We start from the raw sequence: 16,934 nt of genomic DNA, 5'->3' as shown, positions 1-16,934 counted from the left end.
CGGAGGGGGGCGGTGTCAGGTAAACTAGGAAGTAGAAGGAGGCTGAGCAGGAGAGACCGAGTGCTTCCGTGTTTAAAAAAAACAAAAAAAAACGTCAGGCTATGGTTTACTGCGCTGGATCGGTTTTCATGTGCGCTGAGTGCGACAGGTGCGCAATTGCGCAGTGGCGCAGGTTCGAGTGAACATTGGTCAAGACTCCATAGAATAAGCGACGTCTTTCAATAGCTATGTATTTCTACTCGTAAAAAATTTACGTGCGTAATTTTTCGTGCTCAACTGCAGATTTGCGAGTGCGATGGCGCATACTCGCATGTCAAAGCGCGGCGACTGCATAAGCGTGACTTAGCGGCATTTCCACTCACCTTTGCCATGATCACAAGCTGCGGTGTACGTGCACCATAGACTCTTTGTTTGTCATCCATTTTACGTAAAGGAGTGCAAAAATAGTTGTGTATAACAAGCATAAAAGATCAACTCTGGGCCTGATTCAGTAGCAACGTGCATCTCTCCAAGAATGCTCTCAGTGAAACATGAAACGAGTCTTGTAAAGGCAGCCCGAGCTCCAAGCTAAACAAAACAATTGCGCCAACTGTAACAAAATAAAACGGCTCGCGGCAGTGCAATCCAGCAGCTGGAGGTACCTCTCTAAAGCCACGTTTCCATCAACTGGTACAGTACAATTCAGCAGGAATTTGCCGATTAACGAAACCAAGAAGATGAACACAAGACGAAGGCAATGCAGCTGTGACATGACATTAACTGGCGCCACAAATGCCGTAAATTATTTTCTCGATTATAAAGCACCAAATATAATCTTTTGAATTGTTTTTTTTTTTTTTTTTTTGTTTTAAATAAACAATATTCTTACTATGCATTATGTGTTCTGATCGAGCCCCGCCACCAATGGCGAAGCGCAATGACTAATTGAAGCGTCCCCCAAAAAGGTTTAGGATCCGGTATAACCGATAAAGATTAAAGGGTTTATGTATAGCCTTTTTTAATCTTTAAATAGATTGTATCATATTTGCATAAATAAAAGAAATACATGTATTCAACTTTTGGCCTTCAACATACATTAATTTCTAGCCTACAGAGCGCACCTGATTATAAGCCTCACCCAGTACATTTGTAAAGGAAATACCATTTGGTACATACATACGCCACACCTGTCTAAAATCTGCAAGTGCCTACATTGGAACACGAGATATTTACAAAGAAAGACCGTACACAGAGTTTTCAAAGTGTTAATACGTTAGGTTAGCTTAACACAGCTACAACACAGTAGCACACACAGGGCTGGTTCCAAAAAAAAAAAAACAGCCGTGGCAGCTACTCAGTAGCAACACAGTAGCACAGCACCAAGAGGGCAGGTTAAAAAAAAACATACCTAAATCACTAAGACGCGGCGCTAACGCTAGCACGGCGCTAACTGGACTTGTTAAAAAAAAAAAAAAACATACCAGTAAAAATCACTGAGACGCAGCAGTAACACACCTGCAACGCTCCAGCACAGCGCTAACACTAGCGCAGCGCTAACAGTGCCGGTTTAAAACAAAGAAAAAAAAACGGTAAAAGTCACTTCCTCGGCACATATATTCCACCGGTCTCACTGTTGCCTTTTCCGAACGAGTGCCCCCTCGCGGCCGTTAGAAAAAATGCACAAATTAGCCGCATCACCGCATAAACCGCAGGGTTGAAAGGGTGTGAAAATAGTTGCGGTTTAAAGGCCGGAAATTACAGTAGGTCCTTGGCATCAAGAAGGTCGATAAATGCCACTAGTGTATTTAGCTCTACCCTTACTACATGACCACGCAAAAAAATGCTAGTAATCATGATATTATGGGTCAGATATTATTTTTATTTTGTTAGTCATTTTATGTGATCCCTCATCATAAACTGGCTTTAAATTTTTGTCAATCAAATAGTGCTAATTTTCCCTACTTTTAATGTTATTCAGCTCCGTTTTCTTGCTGCTTAAATGAATGTGCAGGAAGTCGTTTTCAAAACAAAGTAGGTTAGTCGAGGTCCACTGTAGTGCTGAAAAGTGTGATGGTATGAGTTGGATATTTCCAGCTCAATGAGAGGTCGTCAAACGGGTGCTTGACTTGATTTGCAGAGTTGTATTCAGACACCCTGTGCGGTGAAAACCAAGTGCAAATTTAATACATTATAAGTTTTCAAGATCTAAATATATAAATTGAGCATAAGATTGTCTTTTCATATGTACAAAGAAAAGACCTCATTCTGTATCCCAACGGGTGCTGTTCTGAGTCCGTTTCTTTCTGGAGCTTTGGTTTGGGTTTGTCTTGAGAGTTGCCACTTGTGCATCTGTCGAGTCCCGACATTGTTCTTTCCAAAGTAGATAAATGGTCTCGTTCCGCTTGCCAAGGGAGCTTATGTAAGAGCCGAGACTTCAGTTCTGTTTCTTCTTTTCGTGAGCTGTGGTTTGGTCTGTTGTGTCCTGAAGTTGGTCTTTCCGAAGTCCTGGGGAGAATCTTTTTGTTCCTCGACCCCCCCCCCCCCCCCACAACGCAATTTTACATGAATTGCTGTAGATGAGATTGCTATTTAAAAGCGGCGTGGTATGGAAAAAGTCATTTTTCATCCTTCATTTGCTTTTGTATCATTAACTAATGCTACTCACCCCCCCCCCCCCCCCCATTCATCCTTTGAAGCAAGTTATTTTTTTTTAAACTACTACTACATGCATGTGTCGCTGTTGATGGTCGACAGAAAAGGGTGCTGAAAAATGTCGTGGAAAAGATGAAAATGTGTATTAAACTCAAAGTCCCTGTAAAAATAAAATATAATAATTCCCGGCCGACAGAGCGCACCTGGTTATAAGCCTCACCCAGTACATTTGTAAAGGAAATACCATTTGGTACATACACACGCCATAGTTGTGTAAAACTGCAAGTACTCATATTGAAACACAAGTTATTTACAAAGAAAGACACTAGTCCTGCCGCGCTAATGCTAACACCAGCGCTACGCTAAAGGGCCGGTTAAAAGAAACATACCGGTAAAAATCACTGACACACGGCAGTAACACGCTAGCACAGCGCTAACAGGGCTGGATTGGTAAAAAGTCACTTCCTCGGCACATATATTCCACTGGTATCACGCTTACCTTTTCCGCTCGAGTGCCCCCTTGCGCCTGTTACAAAACTGGACAAATTAGCCACATTACTGCATAAACTGCAGGGTTGAAAGCGTGTGGAAAAAAGTCACGGCATGTAGGCCAAAAATGACGGTAATAAATGTCTTGTGTATTTGACCGGCCGCAGTTGTTAAAAACCCTGCCAAATTTGAATAATTAAAGAAAAAAATCAAGAATACGAACTTCATCCATTTTTCAAGCTGCTTATCCTCACAAATGAGGTTCCAAAATCGTGCAAAGTCTGGCTGTTGTTTGTGCTTTCAAACCGTGTGAACGCGTCTGCAACAACCAGGTTCTCTTAGGCCAGTCCACCACACCAGCCCAAAGTCCAGGTCCACACGCTGGCTGTCAAGTCTGCCTTTTCTTTTTCTTTCCCCCTTGTTGCTTTCTCTCCTTTTTATGCAACAACGAGGCACTCGAAGGCGGCCACACCCGTTTTTAGGGTGTAAGGAGTTAGCTAGCTAATTGCGCGCCCCAATTGCACGGGATATCTTGATACGAAGAAAGGCGCCCAAGTTCTTCTACAGTGGAGGAGGGACGACTCGTGACCTCAGTTCGGACGCGTTTTAGCCATGTCCAAAAATCCGCCAAACTGAAAAGTTGGAAAAACTTTTAATGCTGTACAGTTGATTCCAGGAATTTACACACCCCCCCTGTCTGACATGGATTCAGACTAAATGTTTCATGTTTTAAATTAACGAGGATTACCGAGATCATTTTTTTGGCAGTGGGCTTTGAGTCATTATTCATTTGGAACTTATTTTTCCGTCCAAGCTTTAACTTCTGGCGGATGTCTAACGATTCACTATTTTCATGTAGTGTTCTTTCCTCAGGACACCCACTTTTTTTTTTTTTTGATTGCACCAAAAAAAAAAACATACCGGTAAAAATCACTGAGACGTGGCAGCAACACGCTAGCACAGCGCTAACAGACCTAGTTTAAAAAAAAACATACCGGTAAAAATCACTGACACACAGCAATAGCACTGAAGCAAAATGCTAGCACAGCGTTAAGGCTAGCACAGTGCTAACAGGGCCGGTTTAATAAAAAAAACATACTGGTAAAAGTCACTTCCTCGGCACATATATTCCACCGTCTCACTCTTACTTTTCCACTCGAGTGCTCCCTTGCCGTTAGAAAAAATGCACAAATTAGCTGCATCATCGCATAAGCCGCAGTGCTGAAAATGTGCGGAAAAAGTCGCGGCTTACAGTCGAGTTTTATCATTTCTGTGACAGCTGTTTAAAGTAGCAAATTAGTCGAATCTACAATATCGCATCTCTCACTGGTCGCTGACGCGCAGTCAATTCATTTTGGTCACTGTATATCAATTCAAGATCATTTCTGACACAAAATTGATCTTCATTAATTACCATTATTCCTGGCCTACAGAGCGCACCTGGTTACAAGCCTCACCAAGTACATCTGTATAGGAAATACCATTTGGTACATACATACGCTTCAGCTGTGTAAAAGCCGCAAGTACCCACATTGAAATACAAGATATTTACTAAGAAAGACGGTACAAAAAAAGAGTTTAACGCTAGCGCGGCGCTAACACTAGCACCGTGATAAAGCTAGTGCTAATGCTAGCGCCGCGCTAACGCTTACAGGACCATTTAAAATAAAACTTACCGGTAAATATCACTGAGACACGCCAGTAACACAGCAGCAACACGATAGCGCAGCGCTAACAGGGCCGGTAAAAGTCCCTTCCTCTGCACATAAATTCCACCGGTTTCATTATTACCTTTTCCGCACGAGTGCCCCATTGGGGCCGTTAGGAAAAATATCACAAATCAGCCGCATCACCGCATAAACCGCAGGGTTGAAAGCGTGTGTGTTGTTGCGTCTTGTAGGCCGGAAATTACGATCAATTTTCCAAGTCTGACCTGTCAGTTCTCATGTACCGGAGCAGAGGTTCCCTAATCACACTTCCTGTTGGTGTGTGCTTTACAGCTCGCCTCCAGATAATTTGTCCATTCAGGAATTTCAGAAGAATGAAGCCATTGATGTCGAGGTAGATCAATAGAAATATAAATATGACTATATAATGAAAGATGACTTGTGAAGTCTTGCGACATTATCGGTTGTTTTGTCCTTCTCTTAGGTGGTCCAGCTCATCAGCACGGAAATTTTACCTTTTGCCAATTTCATCCCCAAAGACTTTGTGGGTCAGATCATGGCCATGCTCAACAAAGGCTCCATCCACTCGCAGTCTCCTTCATTCACAGGTGAGATCCGACTTGCGGCGCCGGCCTCGAAATAAATAACATCTTTTTCCCTCACTGCGTTTCCCCCTCCAGAAGCCGAGATCGACGTGCGCATGAGGGAGGAGTTTTCCAAAGTGTGCTTCGAGACGTTGCTGCAGTTCTCCTTCAGCAACAGGGCGTCCACGCCGCAGGAGGGCTTCATCTCTCGCATGGCGCTCTCCGTGCTCCTCAAAAGGTCCCAGGACGTCCTGCAGCGCTACGTCGAGGACGAGCGCCTGAGCGGACGTTGCCCCCTCCCCAGGTGCGCGAGTTCCTCTCCGCATACAACGCAATTATACAAAATCATTTGGACTCGCCCTCGCCATTAGGAGTTCGGATGGAGGATTAATAGTAAATATAGATCATTATTGTTTTGTTTTTTTATTATTTTCAGGCAACAGGTGACAGAGATTATTTTTGTCCTGAAGGCCATCAGTACTTTGATGGACTCGCTGAAGAAGACCCAGCCTGAGAACGGTCTGTAATCATGCTCACGTTCCACAATGTGTTTTATTCCAGAAGTGCCCAGACTGTTTTTTTTTTACCCCAAGATCTACTTCTCAAGCATCCAGCCGTGAGCGGCTTGGCTGCTCGGTTGATCGGGAAGCCGGAGGAATACTTCCATACAGATTTGAACCTGAGGGTGTAAATAATGCTGCCGAGCGGCGGAGCCACGAGGTCGCTCCCCCATGAGCGAGCTCCGTCGCTCGGCTGTAAATAATGTTGAATATTTGGATGATTCTTCGGGCGGAGCCGTGATCTCGCTCCCCACCGAGCCAGGAGCTCGCTCGGCGGAATTATTGACAGCCACAGGTTCAAATCTGGATGCAAGAATTCCCTGAAAGTCTTCCCGATCAACCGATACTGCTATTTCTTCATCAGATGAGGATAAATCCAGGAAATCAGCGCTGGGCACGAATGGTGTCCCATGTAATCGAGTCTTTGGTGCGGCACGTGACTCTCACCTCCGCCCACGTAGGTCGTGTGACTTGCGAAAATGGCAGCGCCCCTGAAAATTCCTAATTTTCGATAAAAATCTTCTCAAAACACTATTAAATGAGAGAGGATTTAACATCACATTGTCGAGATAGAGTACATATTACATGACCTATTGGATACATTGTTAGTGCAAACCAGTGGATTTCCCCTTTAAAAAAAAAAAAAATACGGCTGATGTCTTGGTTTTTAATTTTTTTTCCTGGCACACCATCGCAAACTACCGAAAAACTGCAATCGACGCATTGAGCCCCCAATCCTCTGTTTTATTCCTTTGTATGCGCCAAGAGTACAGTTGGGACCAATCTGTCAAATGACTTTCAAGTTCCAACTCCAATCTGGTTAGTTGTTTCCCAACAAGGTCGATGCATGGATTTATTTATTTTTTTATTTTTTTTTTTTTTGTAAACGGCTCAGCAGATTATTTCGAGACACTTTTGAAAATTGCGTTCCGGGGGTGCCCTTCAAGATGTTCGTCGGCCTTCATTTCGAGCTCAAACTCACTCCCGCGGGGCCGATTTCTTCGATTGCCGATTTCCCCTCGCCTTTCCCCTTAAAGTGTTTCTCTCCCCCCCCCCCCTTCCTTCCTCCGCAGTGGACGACAACACGTGGGCGCAGGTGATCGCCTTGTACCCCACCCTGGTGGAGTGCATCACGTGCTCCTCCTCCGAAGTGAGCTCGGCCCTGAAAGAGGCCCTGGGGCCATTTAAGGACTTCATGCAGCCCCCCGTCTCCAGATTCCAAAACGGGGACTCCTGACTTTGTTTTTTTTTTGTTTGTTTTTTTTTTTTTTTGGGTCTTCTTTTTAAACAACGAAGGAATCTCGAATGTGTCTTCTTGATCCAGGTGCTTTATAAGTGCACACACTCACACACACACACACACTTACAGAACTCCACTCAAGCCGCATCCAAACTTGACACGAGGTTGGCGACTCGAAGGCCAAAGCGGACGATCGATCGTTGGGTGTGCAGCTCTCACTCCTCCCTCCATTTCCATTCATAAGACTGTGACAACACTCGATGTATGTACGGCGTGAAGTCGCTGAGGAAACGCGGAGAGGAACCTCGTTGGTGTGAAAATGAAGATTTTTTTTTTTCCTCCCCCCCCCCCCCAAAAAAAAGCAGTGAGGATTTTATGCAAGGGAGCTCCAACATTCCATGTCAGCTTTAGCCAGCCATCTGTGAAGGGACGGGAAGGGACGGACGTACTTACCGGAAATAAATGGGACACTTCTACGATCAGCGTGCCCCCTCTCTTTGTACGCCCGTGACAATAAAATGATCACAATTGGGTGACGGGATGGAAATGCCAACGTTGCACCACAAGTCTTTAACCCGTTCGGTTTTAAGTAAGGAGTTTGTGAGGCACCGGTGTCAAACTCAAGGCTCGGGGGACCACATCTGGCCCCGCCACATGATTTTACGTGGCCCGCAAAGGCAAATCGTCGGTGTCGAAACCCGTGGTTCTCGTGAAAAGATGTCCCGACGTTTCAAATTTATGATAATGTTGGGATATTATAAGCATTTTTGTGTTAACAGACGTGATCAACGGTTGAACCCATGACGCTGGATTTCTGATTTCTGACGACTGATTTCTCTAGCACCCACTGTCACTCGTGTCTTCCCTCACAACATCCATCAACCTTTTCGATGTTCTTTCCCTCGCTCTTTTTGCCAAAATATCCAACTTTTCTAATCCTATACAACCTGCTCACTCATCTTCATTTCTGCCACCTCCAGTTCTGCTTAAGTGCCACCGTCTCTAATCTGTACCATCATGGCCAGCCTCACCACTGTTTTATAAATTTTGCCCTTCATCCTCGCGGTTAGACTCTTCTGTAACATAGAACACCAGACACCTTCCGCCAACTGGACCCGTTTCTTCACTTCCTTACCACACTCAGGATTGCTCTGGGTTGTTGAGCCCAAGTATTTGAAGTCGTCCACCCTCGCCATCTCTTCTTCCTGTAGCCTAACTCTTCCTCCTCCTCCTCCCCCCTCTCATTCACGCACATATATTCTGTTTTACTTCATTCCTCTCCTTTCCAGTGCGTGCCTCCATCTTTCAAATTGTTCCTCCGCCTGCGCCCTGCGGTCAGTGCAGCTCACAATATCTGCGAACATTACCAGATGTGAGAAAAGGTCGAAAAAAACCATTACGCTTGATTTCTGATTCCAGAACTAGTTCAGATATTTCACGTGTAAATATGATGAGGCGATTGAGGATTTCTATGGTTGCACCATGATGGCCCTCTGAGGGAAATCGTAACGACAATGTGGCCTGTGACAAAAAATGAGTTTGACACCTCTGTAATGTTAGGGTAGAGAAGAAAATAATGTGAATGGATACTAGGTAATGCTAATGCTAATAAGTCAAATACAGTACAGCCTCGGTTCTCAAACGTCCCCGTTCTCGAACAAATCGGTTTTCAAATGAAAATTAACTCGCGCGGGGGTTGAGTCTGTTTTTGAACAAATCGGTTTTCGAGCGGCCTTCTAGAAGTGATTGCGGTCGAGAACCGAGGCTCTACTGTAAAGCATCGTGGCCAAAAATGTGCCAACACAAATAAGGAATTTGACTTGGGTGCAATTATAAATTTTAAGAAAAACATTTGTAATGTGAAAATGACCAAAAGCAGTATAGTAACCTTACAGTGATTAAAAAAAAAAAAAAAAAACATTTATAAATATGGAACAAACTTCACACTTCTGAGGACAGGGGCTCAAATCCCTGCCCCGCCTGTATGGTATCTACATTTTGTCCCCTTGCCTGCGCGGGTTTTCTCCGGGCGGGCACTCCGGTTTCCTCCCAAATCCCAAAATGTACATTAATTGGGTAGTCTAAATTGCCCCTAGGTGTGATCGTGAGTGCGACTGTTGTCTGTCTCCGTGTGCCCTGCGATTGGCTGGCGACCAGTCCAGGGTGTGCCCCACCTCCTAACCCATTGATAGCTGGAATAGGCTTCGGCACTCTCATGACCCTTGTGAGGATAAGCGACAAAGAAAATGGATGGATGGATATGTTACTCCATCAATTCCCGCGACCCTCGTGAGGATAAGCGGCTCGGAAAATGAATGAACGAGAGCCGACCCCTGCTACACTTTGAATGTTCCTGAGTTCCCCGTGCAGTACCGCAGTTCCTCTCTCGGTACTCTTGTCATCGGCACCTCCGTGATATTTTTAACTAACACGTCCACAGGTGTCAAACCCAAGGCCCGGGGGGCCAGATCTGGCCTGCTGCATGATTTTATCTGGCCGGCGGAGGCAAATCAAGTGTATCAACTTCTGTGATTTTTTTTCTCTTTTTTTTTTTTTTTTTTGTCCAAATCTGTACCAAAATTTCAAATTGTCATATGATAAATGATCATGTTGAGCTGTTACAAGCATTTTTGTGTTACCAAAGATTAGTTGGGAAAAACCCATCACCCTTGATTTCTGATTCCAAATCGAGTTCAAGTTCTAGCCTTGCTGCCACTTTACGCGGTTTCCTGGAAACACAATGTATCAACCTTTCTCCTAATCATCATGTCAACCAACTCCTGATCTTTTCCTGTCACAGTCATGAGATTAAGAGTCCGTACGCTCAGTTGTAGGCTCTGTGACTTCCTCTTCGCCTTCCTCTTGTTCTTTGTCCTGGACCCACTGTTGCTAAACACCCTGGACGTTAACAGCGCCACGGGCGGATGTCATAAACTCGGGCCACGGCCGGTCTGGTGTGGGATTCTTTAGACCAACACTCGTATTTGTTTGGCAATGTTTTGAAGCCGGATGCCCTTCCTGACGCAACCTTCTGCGTTCATCCGGACTTGGGACTGGCCTACGGATTGCACTGGCTTGTGCCACAATAGGGCTGCATTCCATGAATACAAAATTTGTAGTTTCTTTAATAGTAAATTTAGGAAAAGTGTGGTAGTCCACATTTTTTAAGAACAAAGGCGATGTTCAGAACTGTGGAAACTACAGAGGAATAAAGAATGATGAGCCACACAATGAAGTTATGGGAAAGAGTAGTGGAAGGTATACTCGGGTCAGAAGTCAGTATCTGTATGCTTTCATGCCTAGAAAGAGGACCACGGATGCATTATTTGCCTTGAGGATGCTCGTGGAAAAGTACAGAGAAGGTCAGAAGGAGCTACGTTGTGTCTTTGTGGATCGAGAGAAAGCGTAGGACAGAGTACCGAGAGGGGAACTGTGGTACTGCATGCGCAAGTATGGTCTGGCGGAGAAATATGTTAGAATAGTACAAGACATGTATGACGGCAGCAGAACAGCGGCGAGGTGTGCCGTAGGGGTGTCAGAAGAATTTAAGGAGGATGTGGGAGTGCATCAGGGATCCGCGCTGAGCCCCTTCTTGTTTGTGGTTGTAATGGATAGGCTGACAGACGAGGTTAGACTGGAATCCCCTTGGACCGTGATGTTCGTAGATGATATTGTGATCTGTGAAAGCTGGGAGCAGGTGGAGGAACAGTTAGAAAGATGGAGGCATGCACTGGAAAGGAGAGGAATGAAGATTGGCCAAAGTAAAACAAGAGTATATGTGCGTGAATGAGAGGGGTGGAGGAGGAGGAGTGAAGCTACAGGGAGAAGAGATGGCGAGGGTGGACGACTTCAAATACTTGGGGTCAACAATACAAAGTAAAGGTGAGTGTGGTGAGGAAGTGAAGAAATGGGTCCATGCGGGGTGGAACAGCTGGCGGAAGGTGTCTGGTGTTCTATGTGACAGAAGAGTCTCTGCTGAGATTTGAAGGGCAAAGTTCATAAAACTGTGGTGTAAGGGTCAGAGACGATGGCACTGGAGAAACAACAGGAAGTAGAACTGAAGGGGCCAGAAATGAAGATGCTGAGGTTGGTTAGGGTTCGAAATGAGCTCATTAGAGGGACAGCCAAAGTTGGGTGTTTTGGAGACAAGATTCGAGAGAGCAGACTTCGATTGGTTTTGGACGTGTCCAGAGGTGAGAGAGTGAGGAAATTGGTGGGAGGATGGTAAAGATGGAGCGACCAGGCAAAAGAACCTGAGGAAGACCAAAGAAAAGGTTGATGGATGTTGTGGGGGGGGGACATGAGGACAGCGGGTGTTCGAGTGGAGGATGCACGAGATGGAAAAAACCTAACGGGACGAGCCAAAAGGAAAAGAAGTATTTATCGTGTATTTTCGCATGTGATTGTGTGTCTTCCACAGAGGGAAAACAAAAAAAAAGATCAACCTGCATCTATCTGATCTAATCTAGTGTAATTTTATCTAATTTAATCTAACCTATTCCCCCCCCCCCCCCGTGAGTCTGCGCAGCTGCGGTTTGCGCTCGGCCCGAGTGGGGGTCATTCGAGGTGGCCGAGCTGGGGCGGGGCTTCGCTCCTTTATTTCAAGTCCCCGCACGAGCGCGAAAGCCCCACAGGCGGGCGGGCAGGCAGGCAGGCAGGTAGGCGGTGAGGCGGGATGTCGGTCGGCTCCACATCACGGAGTGAGTCCAGCACACAACCACGACGGAAAGATGGAAGGAAGGACGAGGCGATACGCTTTTACAAAATGGAGCCCGCCTCGCTGCTTTTGTCTTTTTGGACGGTATTTTTACGTCCACCCCATACGCCACACGTCTTCGGATTCTTTTTTTTTTTTAATTATTATTATTATTATTTTGGGTCGTATGTTGTGGGCCGCGTACTGGCTGAGGTAGTAGTTTGTGCTGTTGTTTGGGTTGTGACTGTACCCGCTATGGAGATGACTGCGCAAGCTACTGCCTTGCTAGTGCTAGCCTCGCTCTCGTCTGCCGGGGGAAAGAAGAAGGTTCCGCCTTCACGCCCTTTCCAGGTAATTCTGCACTCCAAAATGTTACATTTTGGGTTGTCTAAGATAATTCCGCACCATGTTAGTATTTAAAAATAACTCTCTTTGCCCCCCATTCAGTTCAAAGTGCACCACGTTTGATGGAATAAAGTAGTTCATGGCCGTGGGAAAAATGACAACTTCCGTGTTTGCTTTTTTTTTTTTTTTTAATTACTCTAAAAATGGTGGGTCGTGTTGTTTAAATTAAAAAAAAAAAAGTTCCTTAATGTTGTGAAGGGAGTCGAGTTGGGGTGTGTGTAATTACGCACCAGGCCGGAGTGTGTCTGGCGTGGCAGAAGGAAGCCATGTAGGTCAACGGCGCTGTTGCTATGTGGAGACGAGTGACGTGGGTCGCGGAGCCCACGAAGCATCTGCCGCCTTCACGGACACGCTTCGAGGCCCTCGCTGTCGATATCGGTGCTTCTAAAAGCCTTTTATGCCACCTCGGAAAGCACCTTTGTTCTCCAAGAACCACCAAAGTGACCGTCACGGAAATACAGTAGCCTAGCGGGCCCGAGTGTTTGGCAAAACACGCCAGAGGTTTTATTCAAAGAGATGGGTAGAGTAACCTGTGGAAGTAAGTTAGCGCCATCAGGATCTGTAACGTGGGTGGCAGGGTGACTCACCTGGTAAAGCCTTGGCCTCACAGTTCTGAGGACCCGGGTTCCATCCCGGACCCGCCTGTGTGAAGTTTGCATGTTCTTCCCATGCCTGCGTGGGGTTTCCTCCCAAAAACATGCAACATTAATTGGACCCTCTAAATTGCCCATAGGTGTGATTGTGAGTGCGACTGTTTGTCTCCATGTGCCCTGCAAGTGCCTGGCAACCCATTTAGGGTGTACCCTGCCCGCCTCCTGCCCCGTTGACAGCTGGGATAGGCTCCAGCACTCCGTGCAACCCTCGTGAGGATAAGTGGCAAAGAAAATGGATGGATGGATGAAAAGTGATTACATTTTCAATAGTTGCTGCAATTCGCAGTCTGTTTCAGGTCAGAACCGAGCACCCAGCCAATCGTAGTTACGCTTTCTTAGTCACGTGACGTCACATGCAAAGAAAGCCTCGCTGGATTGGCTGGCTGTTGGCTTCTGACCTGAAGTAACCCTGCCTGGTGGCACAGATGGTGAATTTTAGTGCATTGTAGGAACTATTAAAAATGTGATCAATTTACATTTGAAATTCAAATCCTGGTGGCGCTCATCTACTTCCGTCATCCGTATCATGCGTTTATATATTTTTTTGCTTATACAAGAGGGGTCGCGTCAGGAAGGCCATCCGGTGTTTAAAAACTGTGGCAAACAAATATGAGCGACACGCTGTGGCGACCCCTAACGGGACAAGCCGAAAGAAAACCAAATTTGAGATACAAGCAAGTCAAACAGTTTAATGCTTTCCCATCATCGCTAATGGCGGACGTGTGTGACGGATGGACACAAACGGTGTGGAAATGCGTTAAACAATATTGCAAATATCACTTTAGCGCTGTGAAAATTGACGAATACGACAGCTGATTGGTCATTTACAGTACAAGTGTCAAACTCGAGGCCCGGGGGGCTAGATCTGGCCCGCCGCGTGATTTGATGTGGCCCGCGCAGCCAAATCTAGAGTGTCAATTTTTGCAATTCTTGTAAAAAAAAAATCTGTACGAAAATTTCAAATTCTCATGTATCATAAATGATGAAGTTTAGATATTACAAGTATTTTTGTGTTACCAAATGTGACACATTACCCTTGATTTCTGATTATATTATTTATAATTAATATTTTTGTTTCACAGTCCTAACGGCCATCCTGAGGGGAAACCCGAACTACGACGTGGCCCGTGAGAAAAATGAGTTTGCCTCCCCTGATTTAGAGTAATTGCGTCATCATTTTTATCCGCGTGACCGTTTTATGATCCCGCCCGAGTTGCAGACGCCAGAAGGAGTGCAATGAATTTACTTATGAAGCCCAACCTGTTAATCTTTATTAATGTTCTTTTTTGTTTAAGTGTTGTTTCACTCCCCCTTCCGTTAAATCAAAATATTTAAAAACCAAAATCTTCAAAAAGATGACGTGTATATAAATGTATTGTTCTAAATAGCGGGTGTACCCTGCCTCCTGCCCGAAAATAGCCGGGATAGTCTCCGGCACTCCCGCGACCCTTGTGAGGATGAGCGGCTCAGAAAATGGATGGGTGATTATTTCACACACATGAAAAGTAGCAAAGTGGTCGCTATAAAAGTGAACTATCGCAGCACAAGAACAATTTTAACGCAGTTAATATATGTACAGTAACTGATAAAACGCTTTGTATTAATTTTTTTTTTTAAATTCACTTTGAAATATAATGTGCATCGTGTATTTTGGCCATAATGTGTCCCGTGTTCATCACCAAAGGTAAAGTAACTGCCGTTGAACTGTCATGTTTTTATATTACAGTGGCAATGAATGAGTTAAAGCTTCTGGGGGGGGGGCAGACCCCAAAACGGAGCATGCGTGCAGCTGTTGGCGTAATAATCAGATTATTATGCTAAATCTGGACCGCCTCCGCGTTAGCGCTCGGGAGAACGAGCCACATGATCCCCCCCCCCCTCGCGGAGCCGGCGTGTCCTCACCGGAGGTCAGCCGCCGGACCGCCAACGGAGGTCGTGTGTCGGAATGCGCGCATCTGGCAACCCCTCGGCGAGGGCGCTCGCGTGGTCTCGGGAACGGATGATGAGATTTTACCCCCCCAGCCCCCCAGGTTGCAACTGGGCGGTGTGTGTGACCTCCCGAGTCCATTTGCGTGGAATAATTCACGGTCGTGGGTGTGCTGTGGTGGTTCTGGGCCTCGAGCATCTCGCACTGATACTGCAAAACGAGGTCGGATAAGTCTCGCGCTTGTCAAACGTGGATGCTTGACTAGCAGTAAAAAGTACGACCGTCATCGTCATAGTTCGCCATTTGCAAATCCCGTTTAGGTTTCTTTGTGTATGACGGTGAAGAAAGGTTTTAATATTGCCACTGTAACTGCATGATATTTACGGTACGATATTTATAGCATTATTTGTGTTTACAGACATTGAGTACCGTAATTCCCGACCTGCAGAGCGCCTCACCTGGTACATTTGTAAAGGAAATACCGTTTGGTACATACATACACCTGTGCAAAAGCCGCAAGTGCCCACATTGAAACACGAGATGTTTACAAAGACGGTTCATAGAGTTACCGCTAGCGCTGCTATGCTAACGCTAGTGCTTCTGCGCTAACACTAACACCGCCGCGCGAACGCTAACAGGGCTGCTTAAAAAAATAAAAACCCTCAATCACTGAGACACGGCAGCAACAGGCTAGCGCAGTACTAACGCTAGCATGGCAACAACAGGGCCAGTTAAATTAAAAAAAAAAATCACTAAGACATGGCAGCCACATGCTGGCACAGTCACTAAGTACTAGTGCACAGTACCAATGCTAGCACAATGCTAACAGGTACAGTTAAAAAAATAAAAAACGATATTTACAAAGACTTTAGCGCTAAAGCTAGTGCCAATGCTAACACCGTACTACAGCTAGTACTAACGCTAGCACCGCTGCGAAAATAAAAGTTACTGGTAAATATCACTTAGACACGCCAGTAACACAGCAGCTACTCACTAGCGCTGTGCTAACGCTAACAGGGCTGGTAAAAGTCACTTCCTCGGCACATACATTCCACCAACCTCACTCTTCCCTTTTTACGCTCGAGTACCCCCTTGCGGCAGTTAGAAAAAAAAATGCACAAATTAGCGTGTGAAAAATGTCACGCCTTATAGGCTGGAAATTACGGTACATGGATTGGAAAAAAAAAAAATCAAGACATTTTCCATTCCCTTACAGCGCAGCGCACAGGGCAAAATCTGTTACACGTGATATCCATTTTCTTGGCCGCTTATCCTCACCGTGAACTGGTTGCCGTGGCACCTGGAGACAGACAACAGCCGCACTCACATTCGCACCGAGGGGCAATTTCGTGTGTTCGATTAATGTTGCTTGTTTTTGGGATGCGGGAGAAAACCGGAGCGCCTGGAGCAAACCCACGGGATTTGAACCCCGGTCCTCAGAGCTGTGAGGCAGACGCTCTAACCAGTTGCTCCATGGTGCCGCCGGGAATGAATTCGCGACTCGTAAAACGCAGCGAAGCAATCGGGGCGTCCTGAGACGGACCCCGTCAAGCGACGTCGGCTATTCCGTCGTAGGCGACGGCGGTGCCAACGTCGCAGTCGTCCAATCTGGACCGAAGACGACACGTGGAGAGGTTCTGGGCCTGGTCGTCTCTGACGCGACCGCAGGTGGACCAGATGGCCTTCCGGCCCCCGCAGAGGAACTCGCCGTCGTCTTCGTGGCCTCTCGGATCTTTTTTTTATTTCCTCTTGAAATGAATCACGCAGCAACGTATTCATTGCGGTTCTACCGCAGGGGTGTCAAAACTCATTTTTCTCGCGTTAATATTGAATCGTCTCATATTTGCAATTTATGAAGTAGTTTTGGAATCGGAAATCAAGGGTAATGGGGTTTTTTTCCCCCCAACTATTCATGTTTGGTAATATCTCAACTTTACCATTTATGATACATGACAATTTGAAATTTTGGTCCTGATTTTTACAAGAATGATGGAAATTGACACTAGATTTGGGTACATAAAATCATCAGCGATGGGGAATTTTCCGCGGATTCGCGGAATTCAAATTTTTTACAGCTGAAAT

At 45.7% G+C, this 16,934-nt stretch overlaps 1 protein-coding gene across 3 annotated transcripts in view; it reads left to right on the top strand.

Moving 5' to 3' along the window:
* Positions 1-7,521, top strand: part of mon2 (MON2 homolog, regulator of endosome-to-Golgi trafficking) — a 47,565-nt gene extending 40,044 nt beyond the window's left edge. For all 3 annotated transcript variants that reach the window (XM_061822809.1, XM_061822811.1, XM_061822810.1), the window contains 5 exons: positions 5,121-5,181; positions 5,272-5,395; positions 5,468-5,675; positions 5,808-5,890; positions 7,005-7,521. In XM_061822809.1, coding sequence (XP_061678793.1) covers positions 5,121-5,181; positions 5,272-5,395; positions 5,468-5,675; positions 5,808-5,890; positions 7,005-7,168 — 640 coding nt within the window. In that variant the 3' untranslated portion in view covers positions 7,169-7,521. The remainder of the gene's footprint in view (positions 1-5,120; positions 5,182-5,271; positions 5,396-5,467; positions 5,676-5,807; positions 5,891-7,004) is intronic.
* Positions 7,522-16,934: the final 9,413 nt, after the last annotated feature.

This window comes from Syngnathoides biaculeatus, chromosome 6, assembly GCF_019802595.1.
Source record: "Syngnathoides biaculeatus isolate LvHL_M chromosome 6, ASM1980259v1, whole genome shotgun sequence".
In the NCBI taxonomy this organism is placed as follows: Eukaryota; Metazoa; Chordata; class Actinopteri; order Syngnathiformes; family Syngnathidae; genus Syngnathoides; species Syngnathoides biaculeatus.
The sequence above is the reverse complement of the archived record's forward strand: the minus strand, read 5'-3'. Positions and strand labels throughout refer to the sequence as shown.